General features: G+C 50.3%; 1 protein-coding gene across 7 annotated transcripts in view; it reads right to left on the bottom strand.

The window, feature by feature from the left end:
- TTC7B (tetratricopeptide repeat domain 7B) overlaps window positions 1-27,184 on the bottom strand; it is a 239,921-nt gene that overhangs the window by 30,638 nt on the left and 182,099 nt on the right. For 4 of the 7 annotated variants that reach the window (XM_060170014.1, XM_060170290.1, XM_060170465.1 and 1 more), the window contains 4 exons: window positions 23,872-24,033; window positions 21,423-21,473; window positions 12,839-12,979; window positions 476-678 (listed from right to left, as the gene is read on the bottom strand). In XM_060170014.1, coding sequence (XP_060025997.1) covers window positions 476-678; window positions 12,839-12,979; window positions 21,423-21,473; window positions 23,872-24,033 — 557 coding nt within the window. The remainder of the gene's footprint in view (window positions 1-475; window positions 679-12,838; window positions 12,980-21,422; window positions 21,474-23,871; window positions 24,034-27,184) is intronic. The other 3 variants (XM_060170084.1, XM_060170174.1, XM_060170198.1) reach the window with 3 other exon arrangements.

Below are 27,184 nucleotides of genomic sequence, written 5' to 3'. Positions count from 1 at the left end.
GGCTGGGGTCTCGGCTCCCTCAAGGTAAGAGAGCCCCCCAGGAGGTAAAGTGCTCTGACTTCTGTACTGAAGGCTCCCCAAGGTGCGGACACCCCCAAGGTGGCTGCTATAAGCAGCTCGGAGACCAAGATGACAATGACAGTGCCCAGGGCCACAAATATGTCTTTATTAAACCCAGAGCCACAAGGTGGCTTGGACTGCTGGCCGGAGACCGCTGACTCAAAACTCTCCTCTCACACCGATCAGGACCCCCAGGCAGGGTCGCTGAGGCTGTGCGCTGCCGATTCCTATGAGCTCCATTTGCGTAAACTACAACAGGAACGGCGCTCGCTGGCTTTAAGCACCTTGACAGCCTGGCAGCCCAGGTGCATCTGGCCTTTGGAACAGGAACAGGGTTTGAGGGTCAAGAACTACGTGCTGCTTCCCGGGGGACCCCTGGTCCAGGGCTGGAGGCCCCGCCAGCGCTCAGACTCACCAGCCGCTGCATGCTTTTCACGTGGGTGGGGCTTATGGATAAGGCCTCTTCGTACCACCGCCGGGCCTCCTCGATGTTTCCTCGGAGCTCGGCAACCTGGCCTCGCATGTACAGGACGTTGTGGGACATCGGGAAGAGGTTGGCAGCTTCTTGGGTACAGGCTGTGGCTTCTGCCGGCTTCCCAATGCCGATGTAGACATCAGCTGTGAGGAGGAGAGCACAGGCAGATGCTGTCCTGGGCCACTGCCCTTCAGAGGCCCTGGGACATCGCCTCCCCTCCACCACGGGAGTCTGGCAGGGGCCCACCTGGAATACGCAGGGCCCAGAGCCAGCCAGCCTAGCCCCCAACCCCAAGTGGAAACAGCCGCGGGCTGACGGTCCTTCCCGCCCACTGTTCACAGGCACTCGAGTCAAGGCCGTGCGGCCTTGGAGGGGACACTTGTCACCACCGATGAGACGGGAGTGAGGCCTGCCTGGGCCCTGCCCCCCCCATTCGGAGGTCACGCATCCTCAGGGCGCACCAGGGACACCTGCCCTCAGCTCTGGCAACCACAGAAGAAGGGCTGGATGAACCCAAGGACAGGCAAACCAGAGGGGCACAGCCCCTCACAGGGCAACGGCTCTGCTCTCGGGCTGGTTCCCCTGATGCCAGGAAGTGTGACAAGGCCAGCAGGCGGTGCTGCTATGGGCACGACATAAAATCACTGCTCCATCAGACCCTGCCCTGGACCGACCAGGGAAAGCCACTGCACCGGGGGGACTAGTAACTGTATAACACTGACGAGCCATCACTTTCCAAAAAGCAGGAAAATGAGCTCTCCTCCAATCTCAGGTCTCAAGTCTCCCACGCCTACGTGGAGGGTCCCTAAATTGCTCTGCAGCCCTGGCTTCCATCATGCACGTCCCGTGCCCCCAGCCATCCCCAGGTCCGCTCAGATCCCTCATTTCCTTAGGGCCCTGAGGTCACGGCCCCACCGCCTCTCCAATGTAGGGCCTGCGTTGGCTGGATGTGGTAAGACTCCTCTCCCTCCTCAGCCACACCCGTCAAGACCACCACCCAGAGCCCCGCTCAGGTGGCCGCTGTGCTCCGGGCCCACGGACCCCTCCTCCCGCCCCCGGGGCAGCCCCTTCCTCGCCTGCTCCTGCCCTGACTGCTGGCCTCCACTCCTGGCAGAGAAGGAGGTTTTGTGCCCATATCTCCAAGTTACGTGTATATGCACACATTATGTATAACGGAAGGCACACGAGAACAGGAATGATAGAAGAACACAATACAAAGAAACAGAAAACGTTGACTTTTTCCCTCACGCCCCTCCCGTCTCTCCTCCAGCCCCTCTGTCCCGCGCAGCCACTGACAGACCAGCCTCCCCAGGCAAAGCTCCGGTGGGGTCACCACCCTGCTGCAAAGCGCTCCTTCCGTTCCTGGGCACCCCTCACCCCCTTCAGTCTTCCCCGGAACGGCCTCTGAGAGGCTTCTGCTGACCATCCCACCTAAAACTGCTGCTCCCCCTACCCCGTCCTGACCCAGCACGACCCAGTTCCTTTCCCTGCTTTCTCTTCCGGCCAATACCAGGCTCACCCTGTCTGTCTCACTCACTGTCTGGGGGGCCCCTCTAGGACATAAGCCACCACCTTCACACTATTCACTGCTGAGTCCCCAGCGACCGGATGAGCGCCTGGCAGTCAGAGCGCAAGAAATGGTTGCGAACGAATGAACGGTAACAGTAATGATACCAGTAGCTAATCATCATCAAACATGGGCTTTGTGCAAAGAAGTGCTCTCATTTCTGCTTTTGTCTGCACAGTGATCCACTAGGTACTATTATTTTATCCCCGTTATACAGACGAGGAAACTGCGGCACAGACAGGCTGAGCAATTTGTCCGAGGTCCCAGAGCAAGGTACAGGCAGGCGTGGCTTTGCGGCTGTGCTCTCAGCTCTCTACAGAGAACAGTGTCTCCCCTGCCCCCAGATAACATCCAGACCCCTTTGCCTGGCATCCGGAGCCCGTGGTGACTGTCTCTACCACCCCTACTAACCTGTGTTCCTATTGCTTCCTACACCCCCGGGCTCTGCCGTGTTAAGCCGCCGCTGTTTCCCTGGGCTTTTGTTTATTCTCTTGCCTCTGCCCTGATGGTGTCACCCCTGTACCCCCTTTAAAGCCCAGCTCAACGGCCACCACCCCCGGAAGCTACCTCTGACCCCGTCCCACCGCCCCAGCTGGAAGGGGAGCCCAGCCTGGGTATCCCTCTGATGGCTGTGTCCCTAGAGACATTTTGTGAGGGGTCCTGGCTACGCCCCCGGACAGCACGTTCTGCTGACATCCACCCTTCTACCTCCCCACCTCCAGCTTCAGGCGCAGAGACTGGAAATTCTGGGTGGGCAGGGTGTGGTCAGTGTCGATGCCACTGCATGGCCCTCTCCTAAGCACCTCACTTCCCTGGTGACCATAGTCACACCAGTGACTGACTCCTCAGGCCATGAGCAAGCCCGGGGGAGGCACAGACCCACCCTGCACCCCATCTGTGCTTCTGGCCATCAGTCCCCCTCAACAGGGAGCAGAGGTGATGGGCTGGCCCGGGGACCTGCGGGGAGAGGCCCAGCCTCTCAGACCTGGAAACTCGGACACTCACATACAACTGAGCTCTAAGTGTGGCCGGGCCGGCACTGCGCCTGCCTCACGTCCTCCGAGACTCCTCTCTTGAGGTACTTACTGAGCACCTACTACACACGGGGCCTCTGTAGGAACAGAGACCACACGCGTCTGTCCTTCCGCCTGGGCCTCTGCAAAACCTGCCCTCCTGGGAGATAGACACGCAGGGCTGCCCGCTGTCTTCCAGTAACACGACTCTCTCCAAGCTCCCGCCAGAAGAGTCCGGGGTGCATCTGGCAGTTTCAGGTTCCGGAGCCTGGCGGCTGCGGGGGCAGCAATACAGAATGTTCCTCCCACTGTATGCTGCCTCCTGACTTGCTTCCCTTTGGGGGTGAGTTCGTGTTCATTTCCAAGGTCCCAGGGCTGCCTGTGGGTGGGTGAGACGCCACAGGCCCCTCCCATCTAGATCGCTCCGGAATAAAGGCCAACTTGGGAGAGCGGGGACGAAATGATTCCAGAGCTTTGTTTTGCTTTTGATTTTTAAATTTTATTTTATTTTATTTTCATTTATTTGTTTTTTGGCTGCTTCGGGGCTTAGTTGCGGCACGCAGGCTCTTCATTGCGGCGCGCGGGCTCCTCTCTAGTTGCGGCGTGCGGGCCTAGTTGCCTCACAGCATGTGAAATCCCAGTTCCCCGACCAGGGATCGAACCCGCATCCCCTGCATTGGAAGGCAGACTCCCAGCCACTGGACCACCAGGGAAGTCCCCAGAGGTTTTATAACAAGAATCAAGGTGTATGTTGCAGCGGGGGTGGGGTGGGGGGAGCCTTGAACACCAACACAACAATGTAGATGACACCCTGTTCTGTGTGGGTCCCCGTGAAAACAAACACGGGACCGAGTGTCTTCTTGGTTCCGTGTCTTCGGCTACAGGTCTGGTGCCTCTCCTCCCTCCTCGTGATGAGGAAACAGACGATGGGGGCTGAGCTGAGTCATGATTGAGAAGGTGGGAGAGAGGATCCAGACCCCCGAGGACTTCTTTGCCGTGCTGTCCAAGTTGTAGGGGCAGGCTCACGTCACTGCTGAGATCTGCGTTCCCGAGGCAGAGGGGCAGGCGAGTGCACGGCCTGCGCTGCTCCCGGACCCCTCCGTTTTAAGATCAAACAGAAGGACACAGGCGCAACGGGCTGGGGTGATTTTCAAACCATTTCTCCCCAGTGGAGCCTCTTTCCTCCAAAGAGATCTTAAGAGTGGACAGCTGGCCTCCCCTCTTGGTTTGGCCCCCTCTCCGGGTCTCTGAGGCAGCACTGTCTCCACCTTATTCAAGCCCTCCTTCTCCTTGCTACCAGGACTCTAGGGTACCCCGTTGGTCAGCCAGTGTCAGGGGAACATGGAGGGTTCGATCCCTGCGCCCAGGCCTTGTGTGTGACCTTGGGCAAGGCCATCAACTTCTCTGGGCCTGTTCACCTGCCAGGTGGGGCCTGAGGCTGGCCCGCGTCTCAACCAAGAGGGTGGAAGCCTGGAGCCTTGAATGCCCGCATTCTCGGCTTGCTCCTGCGGGCGTGATGCTGGGCTCTGCCCCTGCGACAGCGAGGCCAGCAATTCGGGATGGGAGAATTCGATCAGCTGTGATGCACTGGGAGCCCAGCTGAGGCCGGGAGTCACGATGCATCCTCCGATTCAGCCTCCCTGGGCACAAAGCTGGGAGTGTGATTTCCATCTCACTCCCTGTCTCTTTCTTAACTGGCTCAGAACTCAGGACGTAAACAGAGGTGTACTATTTCCCTAAAGCCTCCAAAAAATGTGATCGGTATTGTCTTTTCCCACTAAAACTATGAGCAACTTCCAGCCACGTCACCTCTGCACCCCTTAGCACAGGTCTAGCACTTAGTAGGTGCTTAAGGAAAGACTGTAGACTAATGGACACTGCTTGCGGGTCAGAGGAAGGCAACCGTCTCTGTGGCCCAGGTCGATGAGGAGTCAAAGGCCAGAGAAGTCACAGCAAGTGATGCTCCCCGACCCCTTCACCAAGGGCTAAATTCAAGTGAAAACAAAAAACACACAAAAAAACCCCACAAAGGGCCTTTTGAGCTCATTAAGAGATATAAGAGCTTGTACCGAAGGAACAGCAACAGAGAGGGAAGCTGGCTCTGGGAACTTAAAGCTGATCGGCTCCTAACAAGAACATAGTTCAGCGCAGTGTCAGAGCCCCCGCTGCGGGACGGGCTCTGAAGGGTCACTCTCTGAAGAGGTCACAGGGACAGAGTCTGTCCTGGTCGCTGGCAGCTGACAGCCTCTAACCAAAGGTAAGGTGCCACGCAGGGTCACGGACACTTTCTACCCCTTTCTGAAGCTCACACTAAGCTCTGGCTGTCCTCTCTGGACTCCCCTGCCTTCTCCTTGCTACCACGTTACTATGAAAAATGCTGGAAATACCCCTCCACCCCACCCCCGCTTGCAAACCCTCAATGGTTCCCAACTGCAGGTGAATGTAACCCAGATGTTTTTGCTTCCCGTTCTAAACTAGGACCCTGCTACCTTTTCACTCCCTCCGTGCTCCATTCACGGTCTCACCTCCACACCTTGGCTGTGCTGTTTCTTCTGCCCAAAGTGCCTTCCCTGTACTGTTGCAGACCCATCACTCCTCACCCTGGGCTCCCGCAAACCTCGCCCTGCACATGACGTCCCACCAAACCCCACCCTGCACACGACTTCCCCAGACAGGCCTGGGTGCGTCACCCCTCCACTGCCCTGCGTGCTCTGGGAAGTCCCTCACCCCAGGCTGCCCCGTGCTCCCGTGACTTGTGTTATCCCGTAGAGGTCACGTCCCTGGAGGGCCGGGATCAAGTCCGCTCCCCTGTGTGTTGTGCCTCGTGCAGAGGGCTTTCCGAAATCGTTGGCCAAACCAAGCTAAAGATGGGATCTGAAAAGGGCTGAGCTATAGTGCCAAGGCCCGGGGCCTCTTTCCTCCTCAGTGGTGAAGGGGGCTCCCGATAGGGGGACCTGGAGCGGGACGCACCCACAGCCCCGCACGGGGCCCAGTTTCCTCACTCATTCATTCACTCTTCTGACACTTGTCAAGCACCTGCTTCACGTCGGCTGCAAGGCTGAGAACCGGCTCCCATTGCCTGCCTCGGGCTCAGGGCTGTTTGGGTCGTGCGCCGTGCAGAGGCGCTGGGCGGAGTGGGGCTGACCAGCCTGGACCCCGCTGGCCAGCTGTGAGCCTGGCGTAGGGCTGCATCTGCCCCTGGAAAGCGAGGAAGCTCTTCTCACCAAGGTGCCTTCAGCTAAGGCACACCTGCTCCCTGGGGCTTAGCCTACCCAGAGGGGACGTTCCTGTGAAACTCACACAAAGGAGCCGTGTATGTGAGAGGCGGCCCGAGGGCTGTACCTGTGTGAGAGCCATCAGATCCTCCATTCCCCCAGAGGTCTGGCAGAGAGGGATGCAGAAAAAGGCGCGTGGGCCATCAGCTTCTCTCGGCCTTGCAGGCAGCAGGGAGTTAGGCCTGCAGACTCGCCGACCCCCCGAAACCATTTCCCTTTCCCCAAACCCTGCTTCCCTAGAGAGAGGAGACTTGGGAAACACCCTTAGCTGGTCCTGGGACAGCCTCCGCCGCGGAGGGCAGGGCAGCGCCAGGGCTGGGCGCGCGTGTCTGCCGGGAGACAAATGTCTTTGTCTCCACCTTATTCAAGCCCTCCGCAGCATTTCCTACCTGCCACACGCACTGAAAAATCATTATTTTACAATGGGGAGAGGGAAGGGGGCAGGGGCAAGGGAGGGGTAGGGGACTAAGAGGTATGAACTATTAGGTATAAGATAAGCTGCAAGGATATAGTATACAACGTGGGGAATATTTTATAATAACTATAAATGGACTATAACCTTTAAAAATAAATGAAGATACGATGCTGATCAAGAAATCATTATTTTAACAGTTACGGAGTGTCTGACCCCCACCTGTTGAACACGCTCATGCATTTTCTGTGTGACTGTCAAACTGTCGTCACTTTGCAGAGGAGGGCACTAGGGTGGTGGGACCAGGATTTCAACTAGTCTGAGTCCAGAACCCAAGCCCTTGATGGTACCGCGCAGGCGCCTTCGTAACCCCCCTTGGCTGCCAGGACGCCACGTCTCCCGGTTCCCTCCCTCCTTGCTGACCGCTTCCTTTCTGCTGCTTTGGCTTTTCCTCTCCTCCCCAGATTTTGAATGTTGAGGGCTCAGGTCTGGGGCCTGGCCCTTTCCCTTCTCCATCGACATTCTCACCACATCCCTTGGCTTTAAATCCCCACTCGCAACTTGATGTCTCTAGCCCAAACCTCAAGCGTAGACTTGAGTATCCAGCCACCTGCCTGACACCTTCACTGTGGGTCCTCAGGCACCCGACGCTCCCAAGTTCAAGGAGGGCTCTGGTTGCTCTTGCCCTCCCATATCCCCACCCATCGGTTCCCACCACCCAGGCTGCCCGTGGCAGGAAGAGGAATCACCAGTTACCTGCTGGCTCCAGCTCCCAACACAGGAGTCTTCCTTTTCCTTCACCCCTACATCTAACCCATCAACAAGTCCTATCAGTTCTGCCTCGAAAATGCAACTCAGGTATCCCCCTCTCTCCACCCTCAGACCGGCCGTTCCCCGCGGTCACACAGACCGAAGTTCCTGACCTTGCCTCCCCACGGCACTGTCTCCCGTTCCGTGCCCCACATTCCTCCAGGGTGATCTTGTAGCAACCTCCCTCTGATCCCTTCATGCCCCCGCTTGCCGTCCTTCAACAGCTTTTCAGTGCTTTTAGGAAGAGATCCTGACCTGGTCACCGGGGCGCTGGCTCGTCTGGCCTCGCCTCGGCCCCGTGATTCCTCCTCTCTAGGCTGTACGCCCTGCGGCCCTGCCATTTCTCTAACCTCAGGGCTCACGTGGCCCACAGGCCTGTCCACGTGTGTCCTACGCCTGCCACGTGCTCAGGCCTCCTCCGGTCCTGGCTGGGGAGGACCTCGGTTCCCAGTTCTCCCAGAGCGTACACTGCTGCTCTGGGGTACTCGGCACCGTGGAATTAAGTGCTTCTGCAGTTGTTATGTTTCACATCTGTAAACTCCATGAAGGCAGAGCCCGTGTCCGTCTGCTGACCCCTGAGCTCCAGAGCCTCGCCCTGATGACGCACGTGAACAGATGCTCACAGCTGCGTGCTCCAGAGCTGAGTGCCCTCCCTGGGTGGGGGCTGGGGCTCTGGGCCCACACTGGTTGGGTCTGGATTCTGGTTTCTCCGCTTACTAGTCATGTAACCTTAGGCAGGTGACGTGAGAGCTGTGTCTTGGTTTTTCCATCTGTAAACTGGGGTGATTAAAGGGTATTTATGCCTTATATGGCTATCACAAGGACTAAACAAGTTAAGACACATAAAGTCCTAGGATCAGGTCTGACACACGCACGGTGCTTGGTAAAGGTCAGCTACCTGCAGGTTGTAGACCGTGAATCAAAACCTCCCAGGGCAGCAGAAGGGGCAGGTCTGGTGGGGCTGACCCACGGAGACTGGCACCGTGTCAGGTCAGGCTTGACCCCTGGGTACCGCATGTTCCCTCCCGCAAGCACTCCCTGTGCAGTCACCCTCACGCCACCTGTCTGGGAGCTGTCTTCACCTTGTCATGGGGGCCGTGCCACAGGATTACCCTTCAACCCTGCCGATGCAGCCTCCCGGTGGCTGGGAGGAACCTAGCAGGGGGAAGGGCAAACGGGACAGGCCAGCCAGGGCCAAGGAATTTGCGAGAGTATCACAGCTTTACATTCCCAGCAGAAATCAGAAAATCTGATCTTGCACATCTAAGAATAGCCGTTGGTTTCGACGGTGAGAGATGCCAAAGTGAAAGCTATAATTATTAGTAAGTAACAAGCAGAAATTATCCACCTACTGCACAGTCATTTTTAGCTGCCATCCCAGAAGTGGAAATTGAAGGATGGACACCAAGAAGCTGCTTGGCTTGGGAAAGGCCCTGGTTCAACTCTGAATGACTGTGAATGTATGAATTTCCAAAGGCCATTGATAAGGTGTGCATTCTAAAGAAAACGATGTATGACTCCCAGGGAGATGTGTCTCAAGGTGCAACAAACAGCAAATGCTCTAATTCAGCTCACCTGACTCCTGCCCAGGGAGACCACAGAGGTGCTGGTTTCTATTTGGCCTGGGTTTCCCTTCTGCATAACAGAGGAAAAGAACGCTTTGGACCTTCTTTGTAGGATGGTGTTTATACAAATGGCACTAGAAGATACTTGGAACTTTCAGGAAAAGAGACCATAAAAATGGGTCGTTTCTTTCTAAATATCATGTGATACCCAGAGCTGATACCCAATCTTTTGATACCCAAAAGATTGATAAATGTAAAAAAAAAAAAAAAAAATTTGGCAAAAAACCCCCAACAAAACCCCAAAACACAAACAAAATTAAAATGGGGGGAAAAACACAAACAAAATTAAAATGGGGGGAAAATACTTAGAGCACATATGGCACAAGGCCAATTTCTTTGACACATAGTAAGTGCTTACGACTCAAAAAGAAAAGCTCGGCATCTAAGAAGATAAATGGGCAGAAGCCAGGAGCAGGCAACTGAAATACCATCTTCATCTATGAGATCGGCAAAGGCCTTGAGGTCTGGTGCTTCGCTGCGCTATCACATGAGGACATGGCATTCTTACCTCGTTGCCTGGAATGCAAACTGGTACAACTCTATGGAAGGCAATGTGACAAAATTTACCACAATTAAAGAGTACGCACCCTTTGGTCCGTCAATTCCGCTTTGAGGAGTTTACCTTACAGGGACGGAACAATCTATAGACGGCTACTCATTGACGCATCGTCTGTAGCAGCAAAATACTAGAAATCATCTAAATGTTAGTCAGTGGGCTACTGGTTAAATTACGGTAAAATCGTACAACGGATTTGCTCTCTGATGTGCCGATGGGCAATGGTCTGCACCGAGGGTTACACCCCGGCGGGGGTGCACACGCTAACGGTGGTTGCCGTGGGGGAGTGTGACTGACACTTGGGATGGCAGGAAGCCTCTCATTTCACATCTCTTGTGCCTTTTGAACTGTGTATCATGTGCGTGTATTATTTTTTCAAAAATAATTTAAATAAAATTGTCACATGGGTCCAAAAAAACCAAGCAACAAAACATGTACAACCCATGCCAGTTGACCACCAAGTACCCTGTGAGGAGCCTGAGGCCCTGGGGTCAGAAGTGTCCAGGAAGGAGGAAGAGGTACAGCGGGAAGGGGCGCCCAGGGCATGGGTCCCACCACACAGGACGGGAGGGACCCTGGATGGTCAAGCATCCCTGGACTTCCTGGGTCTGTGCTCCCCACTGGGCCTGTGGCTGATGTCCTCACAGAGCAGCCAGAGGCTCCGGTGTCCCAGTCATGATCTCTTTGCCACTCAGATGACACACCAGTGGCTCAGGGACCTGCTCATATAATAGGCTGGAAATCTGAGGTCGTCTCAGAGTGGCCTTACCTGCCAGCCTCAAATCTGGGGCCACCTCCAGCACGGGCCTCCACCACAAGCTCCCACTACACTCAGATCACCAGCAAAAACAACCGGGAGAGAAGAGACCCGCAAACGCCACAGAAACACCATGGCCTTGGGTGTGAGGCCTTGATCTAGTTTCTTCCAAAGCTTGCGGCATTTACAGAATCTGGCGGTATTGTTAGAGCTGACGATGGACGCAGATGTTACCTGGTTTCCATAAGTTGTCAAAAAAGTGAGTCACTTTTAGTTTGCCACCCAGAGCAGGAAAGCTCAAACCACCTATGGTAAAACCTTACAGCTCAGTGGAAGCTTCTTTTATGAATTCCTTCTGAGTTTACCTCTTCAAAGACCATATTGAATATACGATACCATTCTAATCTTGACTCAAAGTCAGTGCTTTGGAAGAGTCAATGTAGCACCAATCCTATAAAGATTATAATTTGCTTCATTCATTCATACTATATAAGCGGGACTTATATTCTGCCTGGAGTTTAAGGCAAGTATGATATTCCATTTCCAGAATCCAATTCCACCAACTCGTAGAATGTTAAATGCCACACGCATTAATAGCAATGAGAGCTTTATTCTGTCCTATAGGCTATGGCAATGAGAAAGGGATGTCACACGATTGATAAAACTTCAAGGATAACTCCAAAAGGAATCTTAGCTGCCGGGTTCTTCAATGTTCTAATAAGCAGCTACAAAATTTCCTCCCGAGTCATGGTGGGTCACGTCGAGGAGCAAAGCCTGGATAACTGAGGGAGGGGCAGCAAGCCACTGGGCAAAGCGGTCCTGGGACTCAGTGACCCTCACCAAGGTCATTAGGTTTTCCGAGCCACAAGCAAGAGAATGCCTGGGAGGTCAAGGGAGCTGCTTCCAGCCTAGAAGGATCACCTTCTGCCCTTGTGGTTTCGTAGACATTGACACTTTAAAAACTCAACTTCATGCCCATTTTGAAGGACAACTCTGCCCCTCTACTAGCCCTGCAGGTTCGGCCAGTCTCACCTGGCCTGGACACTAAAGTGAACCCCTTCTCTTTTTGTTCTTTGCCGTCACTGCTCACGAGGATGACTGAGTAGGACAGACACCAGGTCCTAGACTGGGGACCAGCTTTTCTTCAAGAGAGCCACAGAGGAAGGCATGACTGCTGTTCCCGGGCCCTTGAGTCAGCCTGTCTAGAACCCAGCAAGAGGCTGAACGCTGGCCAGCATCTGCACAGGAAGAACAATCAGCACATTCGTGAATCATCCCTCTTTTGTATTTCTGCTTAGAAGAACATAATTTGTTAATTTACAGTGGTTGTTTTGGCTCAATTAAAGATGCCAACACGGGAGCGGCTGACTGAGCTCGGCTCTGGGACATGCCAAACCTAGGTAAATCCAATTGTGTTTCTTACACGAAGGTTCCAAACAAGGTTGGACATCATACAATTAGCCTTGGCAAAAAAGGGGTAAACAGATGGCCAGTGGTGGGTAATAAGCACTTCTGCAGCCAAACCTGGGCTTTTGCCGTGCACCCTGAGAGTGGAGCCTGGGAAGGCCTTGCAGATCAAGGGGTAAAACTGGAGAAACAGAAGTTATCTTTCCTATGGAACTAGAAATATGTAAGCAAATCAGGAGCCACCATTTGCTCTGTATGGTGGGATTCCCATTGCTAAAATGTCTGCAGGCTGGATTTATTGTGCCGATTCCCTAGCTATGCAGAAGCAGCTGTGTGAAACTGGGGGAGGGGCAGTCACACCTGCCTTCTGGGCTAGTTTCCAGTCCGGCAGCTGCTGGTACCTGCCTCGCTCTCTGAGGATTACCAGGAGCGCCGTCAGAAGTGGCAGCTCGGACATCAAAACGCTGTTCCCCCCGCTCCCTCGGCTTAGATAAAGACATCTGTGTCATCAGGACACCTGGCCCCTCTCCCAGGGTCTCTTAGGCTTCACCACCAGGGTGTGCCGGGCACTGTGCTCACCAACCCTAGGAGACGGTGCTATTGACCCACCGTACGGATGAGGAAACCGAGGCTGAGAGGGGAGGCTGTCACCTCCAGCCCATGCAGCTGTTGGTAAGTAGCAGAGCTGAGGCTCCACTCCAAAGCTGCAGGACTGCCAGACCTCCGTCGGGTCTGGGACACCACGCTCTGCTGTCCCCCTCAAAGAAAGTCTGGGGTGTAGATCTCTGGCCCCTGCGACAGCATAAACCCTGCGGCCCAGGCCGCAAGCTCCCCTCTGGCAGAGCGGCAGGTGGGCGTGGGGTTGAGGGGCGGAGCGGTACCTGCGTGGAGCCAGATCTGCGCCAGCGTCATCCAGGGGTGTAGCGGGCCCTGCTTGGGGGCACTGCTCTGCAGAGACGACGCCACTTCCGACAGTGCCTGCTCCACTCTGGAGGCTGCTACCGACGTGGCGTGGACAGAGCCTGCGGGAGGGTTTCGGGAAGACGGCATCAGAGGTGGAAGGACAGACCCAGAGCCAGCCACCGACCCACACAGCCAGCCGTCCCCCTCACACACAGGCACGGGTTCAAGACGTACACACACCCCTCCCTCACAATGTTTCTGAGGTTTACGGTCCTTACTGTCCATACAGTCACTAGGGCCTGGCACCTTAGTTTCTGTCCGTTGCTTTAGTTCGTCTTTTAGTCAGGACAGAGCACACGCTGTGCAGATGCTCCGTCCGGGAGCTGAGTCGAGTGCAGGCTGAGTGTCAGGGCAGGAGAGGCACAGCTAGCCACGAGGCCGTGACACGCTGCTGAAACTTCGCAGACGTGAAGTACTACGAAGGGAGGTGACAAAGCACCCCCGCCTGGGCCTGAACCTAGAAACTACCTGGGGGGCAGGGGGAGGAACCACACTTGCCTCCTGGGGCAGGATTTGGCATAGATGGAGGCCATTCTCAAGACAAACCCAGCAACCGCCCGTTTCATTCCCTGGCCTTTGAGGGATCTGGAACCGTATTCTAGGACATGCCTTAAAAACTGTAGACAAAGCACAATTTGCCTGCTGTCTAAGCAGGTGTCTATCACTAAGGCCAATACTAGACTCGCCGAGGACAGGTTACGGCAAAGGGGCCCGGAGCTCAGGAGCTGCACCCGCCTCACTCCTCTGTAGAAGCTACTGTCCTGAGAACTGGGGGAGGCGGCAGGCTGAGCACATTCACTGGCCAAAGGGCTTCTATTCAGAAGTCCGATGAGTCAAATGACACACTCCTCTCCACGCTGACCCTCAGGAGGTCCTGGCGATCGGAGGCCACCTCCCCAAACAGGGGCTCTTTCCCCACTTCTTTCCAACATCCGCTCTTGGAGGAATGGTTTCAGAGCTGAGAGCGGGAGTCTCGGTTATTTCAAATTTAAAACCGGTGATATTTATATTCACTGGCAACATTTTTAACTTATAACGCATCGTAAAGCGTAATACGGAGATAAACGTTCCAGCGCCTTCAGTGGTAACTATCGACTTATCGTGAGGTTGAAAATGGTGATGATATAGAGAGATAAATGCTGACTACTCAAATAAATTTCACTCTGGGTAAAATGAGACTGTGAGCATAAAAATAATTTCTGTTGGGGCTTTGAGATGCACCAAGTTGGTCCTTTTTATGATAGAAAAATATTAATCTAGAAATGGGAAAGTATATTCTCAGTAAGGCACAAAGGGCCAGCAACTTCTTGCAGTTAAACATCAGAGATTGTCTCATTGAAGTCACAAATGACATAAGAATGCCTTCTATTTTCATGAATATTTAAGGAAGAAAGCTTCTAAAAGTTCTAAACAGTGAATAAGACGTGAAAGATTTGAAAAGAGGAAAGCAGAAAGTTATTATTTTCAGACTATACGATTGTATTTCACGAAGACAAAATCTGGAAATTAACTGATCTGAAAAAATTTTTTTTAAATAAAAATTCATGTATTCATTTTTAAGACTACCTGCGGCAATAGACTGGCCATCCATATTCCAACACAAAGGAAACATGGATTTTTCTAAATACACTCAAATCCTTCAGTGGGGTGGGGTTGGTGGAGGCAAAATGCAGGAGGTGGATGGGAACCAGACTGGGAATCCAGCGTCTGTGGATAATCCACACACAGCGCCCACGGGGAAAAGCATGAGGAGGGCCTCTGGAGAAGGACCAGTGAGTCCTCCAGTGAGCGCTGCCGTGCAAGGAGGATCTCGAGGCCCAGTTCAGAGGCACTGATCGATATCATTATGATCCAGGAGAACTGATGAAGTTCAGCTAAGAACTGACCTTGCTTAGACAAAGTTTGTGGGACTACCTAAAAAAACCCCAAACAGCAAAATGATTAAACTGCTGTTGATTTTTTTGGTCTTGTTTTGTTTTGAACCTTTTTATGGAAAAATCAATGCTTTAACTTTGATAACAATGATTTGATGTCGTTTCCCTGAGACTTTCAATAGCAACTATTAGTAAATAAGTAAGGTTGTTGTTGCTACATTCTGACATTATCAAGCCGACTCACCTCCTCACTGACTACCTTCAACAGTGGTTCTCAACTTTGACTTCGCATCAAAATCACTTAGGGATTTAAAAAAATCATATGCCGTAGCTACAGCCCAGACTGACCGAATCATGGACCCTAGGGGTGGGACCAGGCATCTGTTTGTTAATAGCCCAGGTGGTTCCAATGTGCAGCTAAGGCTGAGGCCCCTGACCTGGGGAGAGAGGAAGCAGGTGTTATTAACTGACATGTGGTCAAGAAAAGCCTGCAGGTGTCCTCTACACAGGCCAGCCAGCCTGAGCTGTCCTGCTTCCCTGCAGCCCAACAGTCTGGGGAAAGAGTACCGGGAAGATCTTGTCCTTTAGGACGGAGGTTCTCAGAAACCTCTCGGTCTCAGAATCCCTTAGGAGTCTGCAAATTTATTGAGACCCCTCAAGAGATCTTGTTTACACGGGTTATATCTATTGATATTGACCCATGAGAAGTCGAAACTGAGAAATGCTCAAAATATTTAGTTATTAATTCATTTTTCAAGAAGAACAATAATAAACTACCGCTCTAGAAAACTCCTACGCATTTTCTACCAGGTTCTCAGGCTCCTTTGCTACAAGGACTTGTGACTTTTGGAGGTGCTAATTCTGTTTTTTTGGATTAACTGTTTGGTTCACAAATGCACTCGTCAGAACTAATTTCAAAGTCCTTTCTCTTTGTGGTATCTATATACAACTAAATCAATTAATGCTTCACATAATCATCTGTAAAATAACAGATTTTAAGTTATTATTACAATCAATGTTTCGCTGTGAATAAGGTCTGGCAATGATGATGATGATGATGCCAGCAGTGGTGATTAGCGGCTTCAGTGAACGTGGCCTGTTTCAGGCACTCTGATTTGCACTTTACATATATTATCTCACTTAACCTTTAAACAATTCTTTGAGGCAGGTAGCACTGTTACCTGCATTGTTTAGATGACAAAATTGAGATTTTAGTGAGTATCTTACCCAAAGTCATACAGCCAGCAGGTGGCAAAACCAGGACTCAAACACTATCCTAACTCCGAATCTAGCCTCTTAATCCAGCCCTGATGCCACCTCCACCGGGAAGGCTGCCGTGAGCCTTCTGTTTCTTCTCCCTACCACCCTCGTGTAAAAAGTTAGGCCTCGGGTCCTCAGTGCCCCATCTCCCCCTGTGGGTATGGTTATCACTGTACAGACCACACTGTTTTATGTAAAAAGTTGATGTAACTGTCTCTCCTCCGAGACTGGGTGGTTCTGGAAGACAGGAACATGCCCTCCATTGAGGTATTTTCAGGGGCTAACAATGCCAGGCCCACGCAATGTACTTGGTAAATGCTTGCAGAATGAGTGAATGATGAATCAATGAATGGAAGAATGAGTACTGTCAATACACACATCACTGTGTGAAATTTAGAAGAGTGGCCCCTCTTTGGGGAAGCACGTCTGGGTGCCCTACTGTCCTTCCCTAATGGCTCAGAGGCCAGAACCTTCCCTGTCTCAAGGGGCTTCTCAGCATGGCTGTGCTCACTTCCAACAACCCGGACTAAGAAGCACAGTGGTGCACAGCTGGATTAACACTGTACTCACCTAGGGGCTTCCCAGCTCTAACATAACTAACCCGCTTAAATAGGGAGGGTAACTGAGGTTCGTCAGAAATAACTGTTTCCTTCCTAGTCGATCCCTTTTCACACACACCTCACAGGGGCAGAGACCCTTCAGGTTCTGAACTGGGGATGGATATTAGGGCATTCAGTACTCATTAATAATGGTAGGTGACTTATGATAATGGTAAAATTATTCAATAGTTAATGTCTACTCTTTCTGGCAATAGCACAGTATATCAAATTCTTCCACTGGGTTAGAATTTGGAGGAAAAAAGGGATAAACATCATTATGAATCAGAATGGATATATATCTGATTACAAATAATCAAAACAACCTGTAACTTAACTGTTTCATAGGATTGAAAATGGTAAGTGGCAAAACAGATTTTGATTTCTGTTGGTAACACCTAGAAATGCTAGTTCTAACCCGCCTATCTTTACAGCAACCCCTTTCTCACCAAAGCAAATGTCCTCCTACAGCGTGCATGGGGGTTAAGAGGATTATTCCCCTAAGGGAAATGGACAAATTGAGGCTTGAGAAAGGAATTAGAGGGAGGAAGAGAAGACATATTTCTAATTTGAAATCCAAGACTCTGGAGAAACAAGCTTCCAAATAATCAGGTTCGACAGGTAAGCCAGCAGATGTGTCCGGCCACTGTACATCTCTTATTTATCACGTTAATTTGAGAAGCGCTTATCCCTGTCGTAACCCTGAGAGCCGAGCAACCACCAGGTCCCTCAGTCACAGGGCACAGTGGCTCTGAAAAGCTACTGCAAAACCAACTGAACCGACAGCTGACACAGGCAGGTGAGAGCACGCCCTAACATCTGGCCTAGGTTCTGTAACCTGACTGCCCCAGTGGTCCAGGGGCATAAGATGCCCCGGAGCTGAGGAGACCTGAATTTCCTCCCAGCTAGAGGCCCAAGAGGAAATGTTATCTCGGACACCTGATACACAGGCAAAATGCCACTTGAAGAACTGTTGTGATCCCTACATCTGGGGTCTTTATCTGAGTCCCCCCTCCCCCCCGGACCACTGTCTGGGTGGGGTGGGGGACAGGGGCAGCGAAAGAGAGGCCCCAGGAGCTGCAGTGGAGAGTCACCTCCCCATGGGCTGAGGGGCCAGGAACCCAGGCCCCTGACCTCAGGAAGCTGAGTCCAAGCTCAGCTTGGAGGATGTCTGCCCCACATTCCTATCATTTGCTGAAGCCTGTGGAGAAACCCTGCCACAAGTAGGATGCCGGGCACAGCCAGGTCAACTTGCCGTTGCAGTTGAAGCCTTTCCAAAAATCCTTTTCCAAAGCACACTACACCCGCGGTCAATTTCACACAGACCTCAAATGTGGCAATCACACGTGGACCCTATTTCAATATCTAAGGCTCATCATTCAAAGGGATCTCAGAGCCAATAATTCTGTGAAGCAAAGGGCTCAATAAATTATGTGGCCTAGTTATGTTCCATCACCTGTATTTTCACAAGCAGGGTCACTGAGTGCATGGCATGTATTTATTTTCTAGCAACCCTTTTGGCTGTTCTGGTCGCATTATGTAAGCTGCTATGGTCTGAAGGATGTCCACCTTCCCTGTCCCCTCATATCTTCACAGCATGTAGAAGATGAACAGGTCTCAGATGCAGCCCTGCTGCCTGCTGACTTGGTGAGCAACACGTTCAGGAACAACAGACAGCTATGTTACTTGATGTGCGAAAAGAATCCTCTACCAAAGAGACATCAGGAGGCACATCTCACAGGTGTTTGCTCAGGATTCAGGCTGCTCTTTGCTTCCCGGCCCTGGAGAGTTAACTCGGATGCCTCCTATGCATGAACGTGAGACAACGTAGAGCACGTGGCCGCGCCCCAAGTTCCGTCTCTCTGCTTGTCACCCACATTCTTTCTGCCTGATGCCGCCGCAGCAGATACTTGCCCTCCCCACGTTTTTCTGAAAAGAAACCAAGTGTGCAGAAACTACCCACCGCTAATAAATCTCTGTACTTATTTTCCCTCAGTCCTGAAGTGATTCCATCGTATCTGTCAGTAGAGTTTATTCAGCTTCCGGTTCTTAGAAGCTGTGCCCCCCAAACAATGAAAGAATTAAAGAAAAGAAGGCGCCCCTCCCCCCCTTAAAGACCCTGCAAACTGAACAACGATCTGAGTGACTAAGCATTCTGCCCCAGAGCTTTGCTTAAAACTCTTCGTTTTTAACAGGAAAAGGATGCCTGTTTCTCAAGATAGGGCTTGCGCATAAATCAGTGCAACACTGCGGACTGCTGGCAGCCCAGTGACCTCACACCTGGCCCCTGTGCTCTAAGAACCCGAACGTCCTTGGACCCGAGGAGACAGTGCTGACTGTCTCTTCTTTTCTGAGGCGGGAGGAGAGATGCGAGCGTCTGCTCTCACTTCAGCACTCAAATTAGGCATATTTTTCTCTGTACCTTAAAAACATGAGCCATTTTCCTCCACTCCCCACCCTGCCAACCCTGGGCGAGGACAATTCCTATCTTTGCTGGAGGCGGTCCTGCCTCTCAAGGAGGCTGATCTGGGGGTGGTGGGCTCTTCACAGCACGCTGTCAGAGATCCCCCTTCCACATTCTGATCCCTCGAGGGCTGCCCCCTGCCCTCTGCACAGCATGTCCACCACGTGATGGGGCCACGGGGCTGGGGCGGATTTAGGGGCCACTGCTGGGTCTATCCAACTCCCACCGACTATGGGGCCTCTTGGTTGTGGGTCCTGCTGATAAATAGCTCTGGGGGTCATTCTAGTAGATACTTTCCTTTGTTCACTGAGTGAAAAAGGAGGTTAAGATAGCCAAGGAAATCTGGACAGCCAACCCACGGTCCCAAGACGAGATCACAATTTCCAAATGACTTTAACAGAACATCAAGCACAGCTGAAACCTGACGGGATGTGCCTTCTCTTGAAAGGGGAACGTCCTTTCCAGGGAAAGCTTTAGGGAAGGATCCCCCGAAGGCAGGGGTATGTGGTCACCAGCGGGCATGCGGGGCTGGCCTGCGTGCTGCTGCTGGGGGCTGGCGGAGCTAAGCGGCGCACATGCAGGGAGGGGCCCGCCGTGAGGGTGAGCCGGGAGACAGCACCTTCCGGAGGACTGCACAGGGCAGAGGCTACCCACCTCCTCAAACCCTCCCCCGTGCACAGCCATGAGGCCGTGTCTCTGGAATGAAGTGTCCTTCCGCCTGGGAAAGGCTTTTGTCTCTGATGCAGCTGATGGGAGAAGCCTCCCTGGCTCAGGCCGTAGTCTAATTGCTGGTCACACGCTCAACTTCTCCCCGAGTGCCATTTATTATTGACTTGTCCATCTCCTAAAATTCCAACCGACCTTGTTTAAAGAAAGACACCCCAGAACTACTTAAGGAGAATTAATTTTAATTTAATTAAAATGGCAAGAAAAGGTTTATACTTGAATCATTAGGGCTGAATGTTTTAAACTGCCACTCCTCGAAAGCAGTGGGGTCATCACTAGAGTGATTTTTTGGTCACATATAGGTGACAAAGATGACTTTATTCTATTAAGCAGTAGCAGAGGGTGAAATTCACCACCTGACTAGTCACTTCCTGATCATGACAGATGTTTCTGAATGTTAGAAAAATGCGAAGTCAATAATACAACGGCAGCCACAGTGGAAGGAGACAAAACGACTACCTTGGCTTTATTTCTCACCTGAGTTCGTTTGAGAGGTGTGTTTTCTCGTTAATGTCTATTCTCTTGTCCTGGTTCCTAAAGAGAGCCGCGGTTTCACCAGAATCGGTGATATGAAAAATGAAGCTGAGCACCCAGTCAGCACGTTCTTGGAGAGAAGAATAAAACCTCAACCCACACTTCTCTCCAGAAGGATGACTGCTGGGGCGCTCGCTGCTGGGGGCGCCTGGGATCCTCAGGTTTCAGGAGTGAGGGTGGGGGGGGGTCCTGGCGGCTGCGTTCCAGTCCGGCTCTCCCCACCTGGCCGGTCACTGCCCTCTGGAGGCCACAGAGTCCAGGCTGCAACTTGGGGAGCAAGGCACCTGGCCGAGGCTTGAAATCAGGATCAGCTACCGGCAAACCCCAAAGGTGTGTGTGAACAGAATAATTAGTCGACTAAGACCTTTACAGATGAGGATGCTGAGGCCAGGAAGGTTAAATGAGTTGCCTGGATTCCTCTGCAGAACTGGCCCCCGAACCCAGGTTTCCTGACCCTCGAGAGACTTGGAGCTGTTTTTATGGAAGTAGTTAAGTCCCTTGTATAAATATGTCAAGCCTCCCTTTAACATATTTAAAGGGAATTGCTTAGTCTGCTTTAAATTCTGGTAGAAGTAGTTTAAGTTTTATGATGTCTGATTAGCTTATTTTAGGAAAACGAATTCTTAGAATTGTCTTCTATGAGCAATAGTGGTTGAACTGGAAAGGAATTTTAAGATTCAACTAGTTCCCTCTACCTCAGATTTACAGATGAGCCACACTGGGGAGGCTGGACGTCTCACACGTTTGATCAGCCCCCGTGGGGTTGCTGACCAAGCCACTGCACGCCCCTACTTGGGCATTCTTCCTGCAATGCCTTCTTCTGTAGTCCTTCCCAGACAAGTGCTGCCTCCTCAGTGTTTACACCCGAGCTGCAGAAAGCATGAGAGGGCCTGGGAGGACTGGTCCCCAGCGGGAGGGGTGAGCAAGCTTCAGGTCCAAGCCATCTCAACATTCCTGATCAACGGCCACAACACACACTGCATGGTGGGGTCAGCGTGATTCAGGAGACCCTCAGAAAAGTTAACAGATAGATCGGTAAACTACTTACTAACTGAAAAAAGGGAGGGAAAACCATGAAAGTATACTTCTGGAGAGTTGCCTTGGAACAACAAATCAAACCAAAAATTAAAACCAAGAAACAAACATTTGAAAAATCAAAATTAAGGCTAAAAAAGCAAATGGAGTTCTAATAACCTTCCAACCGTAAGTCTGGCTGTCTGGAATCAGATTTCAATTCAACAGTGACATATGTTTTTCCACTAACAATGATTTTTTCTTTTTTTTTTTAAAGCAAAGAAAGGCCAACTGGGCATTCCCCTCCACGTTTAAATGTTCACTCAGCACATGAAAGCTGACCAATTCATGTAATGTGTTTTGTTTCCAGGGCAGGAAATTCCAAAGGGAAGGGAAAAATAATCAAACGAGCAGTTTTCAGATCTTTCCACACGTTAACCCTAATCATGATTCCAACCGTTTGTAGGGCTGGGCTAGCTTTCAATCCTGTGAAGTTAAGGACTGGAGGGAGAAATTCATAAAACTTCAGGTCTTGGCTATCTGTCCTAAGGGAAAGAGTTGGGATTCAAATTCATTATAATTTTAATCAAGAAATTCTACATTTACTAGCAATGTATGTTATGTTTTCCCTTCTCTAACTAAATGTTGGATTTATGGGGTGGGGGGAGGGGAACAGTCTTACTTAAAACACCTGGTTACTGGCTATGCACTCCCTAAGGATGGAAGATGACTCAGAGCTTCACAGAGAATAAACAACTGAGCACTGCTTGGTACATATTACGTTCAGCAGAAAGCCCAGTGGGTGCTCATCGCCCTAACAATTTGCTAATTAATCTGATATAAGGTGCCCCACCAGAAGAGTCTGGACTTCAATCTTCAGAGGTTTAAAGGGACACAGGGCTCCTTGGGATGCAACAAGATAACTACTGGCAGGGTGTGGAGGTAGGTGGGTTCATTGTGCAAACGAGAAAGGATGGGGCAGTGGGAACATCTAACATTATTCTAGAACAGTAAGATCCCATTTTAAGACCCCAGAAAACTGGGCAAAAGTCAGTGTAATAAACAATTTTTTCTGGAAAAACCAAAGCAGAAAAAAAAAAAAAGTTGGCAATTGCCCGTAGGCATCATATTAAAGGGAAAATATCTATTTTAAGAAGTGGATTAAAAACGACATAAGCAGTTTGTAAATTTTATCTTCATATTCCATTTCATAAAACTGGGATTGCCGTTGAGGCTGAGTTCAGAACACTTAATATGCAGATAAGTAAAGTCAGAGTGTTTCTTGGTTTGAATTATTTATTTTAGATCATAGTCTCCTTTCTGCCAGACTGTGTGTGTGTGTGTGTGTGTGTGTGTGTGTGTGTGTGTGTAACACAGCAGGTTACCATCAGAAAGATAAGCGCATTAGGGAAAGTAGTTCTTTCTGGCAGCAGCTCCCCTTATGAGCTTTTGTTTAGCATATAACTGAGTGTTTGGAACAAAGATGAGCCCTTTTAAATCATGGACACAGAGATTAAATTTTCTGGCCGTGTTGCGGGTAAAGTGAACATTAAATAAATGAGTGGAAGAACAAGGGTGGCTCTCCTGGTGAGATCCATATTTAGGTGCCATTTAAGGGCTTTATCAACCAGTGTCTCATTTCAATACAGGGATCTTTTTTTTTTTTTTTCCATTGACAAGTCCCTGAACGCCCTAAAACAGACTTTCAAATTTCCCTATTATTTAAAATCAAGATTAGATTAAAATACTGTTCAATTTCCCTGCATAGTTTCATGACACAAGCCCTACGTTTTCCTTCCTTGCAAACAGAAAACAATTTATAGCATTGTTTTTCAAAATGTAGTACACAGCCCACTGGCATCGGGATCCTAAGAAGGTATTTTATAAATCCAGATTCTTGGGCCCCACCTCAGGCCTCCTGAATCATAAACTCCGGGGGTAGGGCCCAGAGAATCTGCAGCGTTCAAAGCTCTCTGGGTGATTTTAACGCACAGTAAGGTTTGAGAACCACATACTTAAAAGGCATATGACTGATATCTTTAGAATACTACCTTGATTACTATATACTTGGTGAATTAATTTCTAAACTGAAAACCAGAAATGATTAGGAGTAAATTATTATTTGCAAAATGTTCTAATTTGTCTTTTTAAAAAATGAGATCTGTATGAATTTATATCCACTCCAGGAAAGCAGAAAGCACAGAAGTTCCCAAGAACTGGAAGCGATGCTCCAGAGAAGCTTCTATTGATTCTGCTCTAAACAGATTTCCTTTACTTTTTAAAAGGGAGGTTGGAACTTGGGCACCAACGTCTCCTTCTGCCCACACAGTTTTTGGATTTTCAAACTAGCAAGATTTTCTCTCAGGTAAATTTGATGGAGTTTCCGATCCAGCTTAGCAGTTAGGAAGATTATCAGAAAATAAAACATCAGGCAAATGAAGCAGATCTAACAAGAAAGGAAAAAAACCATAAACCATGTTTACACAGAGAGGGTTCCTGGCGGGGACCTGGGTCACTGACTGAATGAGCTGCCGGGGGCCACACAAAGGTATCGGGTTTGGGATGAGAATGAAGATGAGAAGATACAAACAGGTGGAGAGGAGATTCGGTTCTTGAAAGAGAAGAGGAGGAGGAGGAATCTGACACTAAAAACATGAAAGAGAGAGAAAAAAAAAAGGATAAAGGCAAAAAAACTTTAGAAACACAAAGAAAAAAAATAAACTGGCTTTTAATATACTCACATAAGCTGCAAAGAAAATGAGGTCATGTAATACACAATCATTCCTCTACTTGACAAGAGAATACAAGTGCTTTTCGAAGAAAACAAATTTGCTGTTTTTTCCACTGGTTATTTAATTGTTCTGCAACACCACCACGGCATAAAAACATCTCAGATTTACCTGGGCACAGATTCAGCAGTATGATCCATTGAAAATGATACCTCTTTAACCTAGAATACCCAGGACATTCTGGAGGAAAAGAAACTATCTGCTTTTCAATTGGAAAGGATTAGAACTTGACTTTTCCTTGATTTGTTTTTTATGAGAAGCACTTATATAAAGTTTACTTGAAAACTAAGGTCTTTCTAGGTGCAGATAACTGAGGTGCAACAATGGGTCAGGTCCCTGAATCGTGACAATGGAGTCTAAGCTTGCTAAGCTGGTCTACGGCTGGGTCCACTGGCCGGGCATTTTGAAAAGGAAGCTATTACTGTCACTTCCATGCCTTCAGCTGGAGAGATACGCAGCAGTAGGGAGAACCACTGCAGTGCCAAATTAAAATTTTTCCCAGACAAAATGGATCAAACTTTCAAGGCAAAAGAATCCTTACTACGGATCGGTGTCTGGTAATATCTACCAATGATCAAAGATAAATCTCCTTACTCCACTTCCTGTTTTGAAGGCAAAAGGAAGGAAAAGAATTCTTTTTCCTCCTCTATTTAAGGAACTAACTTATTCCGAAGAAAAGACAATGATTCAAAGCTTCAAAGTTAAATGACTGTCCCTCCATTTGATTCCTCTCTCCTGATGGCTAGGACCTATTGGATGACAGAGGTGGGGGGAAGGGGACCCAGAGGCGATATTAGAAGGGAAAGCATATTCCTTAAGGGTTTTTTTTTCAGTCTGCCACATCCATTTAATAAAACCAATGTCCACTCTTTAGCCACAGTGGACTCAGCTATAGTCCAAAGCTTGTAGACATGGGTTCCCCTTATGTTATTACACAGATCTGCATATGGACAATTTCAGAGGTGGAAAACCATACCCCAGTTAATTATTCACCTTCCAAAATCAAGAACACTGAGCCTGTACTTCATAATGACCCAGATGTATAATAATGGTATCTCGGTTATATTTTTATAACCGAGCTCTCATCTGTTTGACATATACACTGAAATTTTAACAGGCAAAATACGATGTCTGAGATCTGCCTCAAAATAGTCTACAAAAACTAAGTGTGGGACAGCAGAGATACAGGAAAAAAGAATAGGAATTGTTGAAGGCTGGTGGTAGGTACATGGGGATTCATTATACGAGTATTTCTATTTTGGTATACTTGAAATTTTTCCACAGTAGAAAATTTTTTTAAAAAAGGAAATAAATTTTAGTTCTGGAAGACAAAAACAACAATCCAAGAGGGCCTGTGGCTTCACAGAGGCGTCTACTGCACACTGGGTGACTCAGAATTGGCAGTATCACAACCGTGGCAGGTCACCTCGGCTTTGGCCACACGTCTTTGCCGGCTGTGCTCTTGTCGGATGCATTTCGAAAAGCAGAGAAGCACTGCAGAAGCCTGAGGACGTTCTCCCAAACGGGTGCAGAGGAATCCTCAGGGCATGTGTAAAGGGACACGTCACAGGGGCTGTGCAGCACGTATATGGTATGCTATTTTCAAGTCAAGGGACATGGGAAATAAGATATAATCTTATTTGTATGGGAGGGTAAACAAAAAGCTAATAAAAAATGGTTGTCTTTAGGGAAAGGCAAGATGGAAGGGCAGGGATGGAAGCAAAACACCTCTATGGAACCTTCGGAATCAAGTTTGGACCAAATCTGTGGGTCGCTCACGAGACAGGCCGTCCCCACTGATGCACTAATAAGAACCGCTGCCCTCCTGCGACCACCAATGGGCTGAACTATCTAAAACTGGGCTTTATTAATCAAGATGGAGGCATCTTTTCCATTTATAGGTGAGTCTTCATAATTTTTAAGTCTCTCTGATTTAAATGATCACTTCAGAATGTTTTACCATCATTTATAATCAGTCTGCAACTGATAAGGCCTGCTAACATGGCCTTCCGTTTCTCTGATTCCTGGCCTCCTGGGTAAGTAACTGGTGGTGGTGGTGTGAAAAGCAACGATTTGGGGCTGTGGGGGCAGGGCCAGTGAGAGGAGTCTTGGAGGGCGTCGTGTGGACATACAACCACACCAACACAATAAACTGGTCACTGGCCAGCGCCTGAGGGAGAGCAGTGTCCACTACGGACAAGTGGCAGCGACCCCCAACTCTGCCACAGAGACACACCTCGGCTGGAAGCTACAGCACCTGATGTTTAACCTGAAGTGGGAGCCTCCTGGAGGCTCCGGGGAAGAGGTCCCAAGGGGCAAAGGGGAGAATGAATCCCAAGGGCCTCCCTCATTTTCTCCCACTGTCTGTTTTTAATGTGATGTGGATGAAAGGCTCAGACCTCAGGGGAGATTAAGGTCCCGATCAGCTGGTGGGGAAGGGGGTCTGAATTTAGTATGAGTGTCCTCGCAGGGTCCTGTGGGTGGGGGAGAAGGGGAAGCTGGCCCTGGGCAGCCACAGCAGCTGTGAACCAGCTGTAGTGACTGTTACCCCCCTCTCTTCTCTCCCCGGGGTCCGAGCCTCACCTCTCAGTGGCTAAGTCCTGACAGCCTGACCTTCCCTCTCCTGCAGCGAGGGGGGCTACACACGTCCCTCTAGCAGGTCTGGACCACAAGCAGAACTCTGCTGTACCATCCCAGGTCAGAGTCTGCCTGGTGCGCCGTCTAAGCCCACCAATGACTGCCCCTCCACCCAGGGGCCAGGCTACTCCAGGGGCGAGTTTCTCTGTGGCCTAGTTGGCCTGCATTTTGAGCAGTGGCTGCAAGCCCTGTTAAACTGCACTAATTTATAATTCATGCTGCTTCCGATGCCCAACACTCTTTTGACCTAGGAGCCCCAAGGCCCTGGGATCAGGCTTCTTCAGCCGACTTTAAATTTGGTAAAAGGGACACTAGCACAGGAAGGCAGGCAGCTGTGAGGACGGGCTTGGGTGAGTACCACACCCGGCTC

This window comes from Lagenorhynchus albirostris, chromosome 1 (genome assembly GCF_949774975.1).
Source record: "Lagenorhynchus albirostris chromosome 1, mLagAlb1.1, whole genome shotgun sequence".
NCBI classification, from domain to species: domain Eukaryota; kingdom Metazoa; phylum Chordata; class Mammalia; order Artiodactyla; family Delphinidae; genus Lagenorhynchus; species Lagenorhynchus albirostris.
The sequence above is the reverse complement of the archived record's forward strand: the minus strand, read 5'-3'. Positions and strand labels throughout refer to the sequence as shown.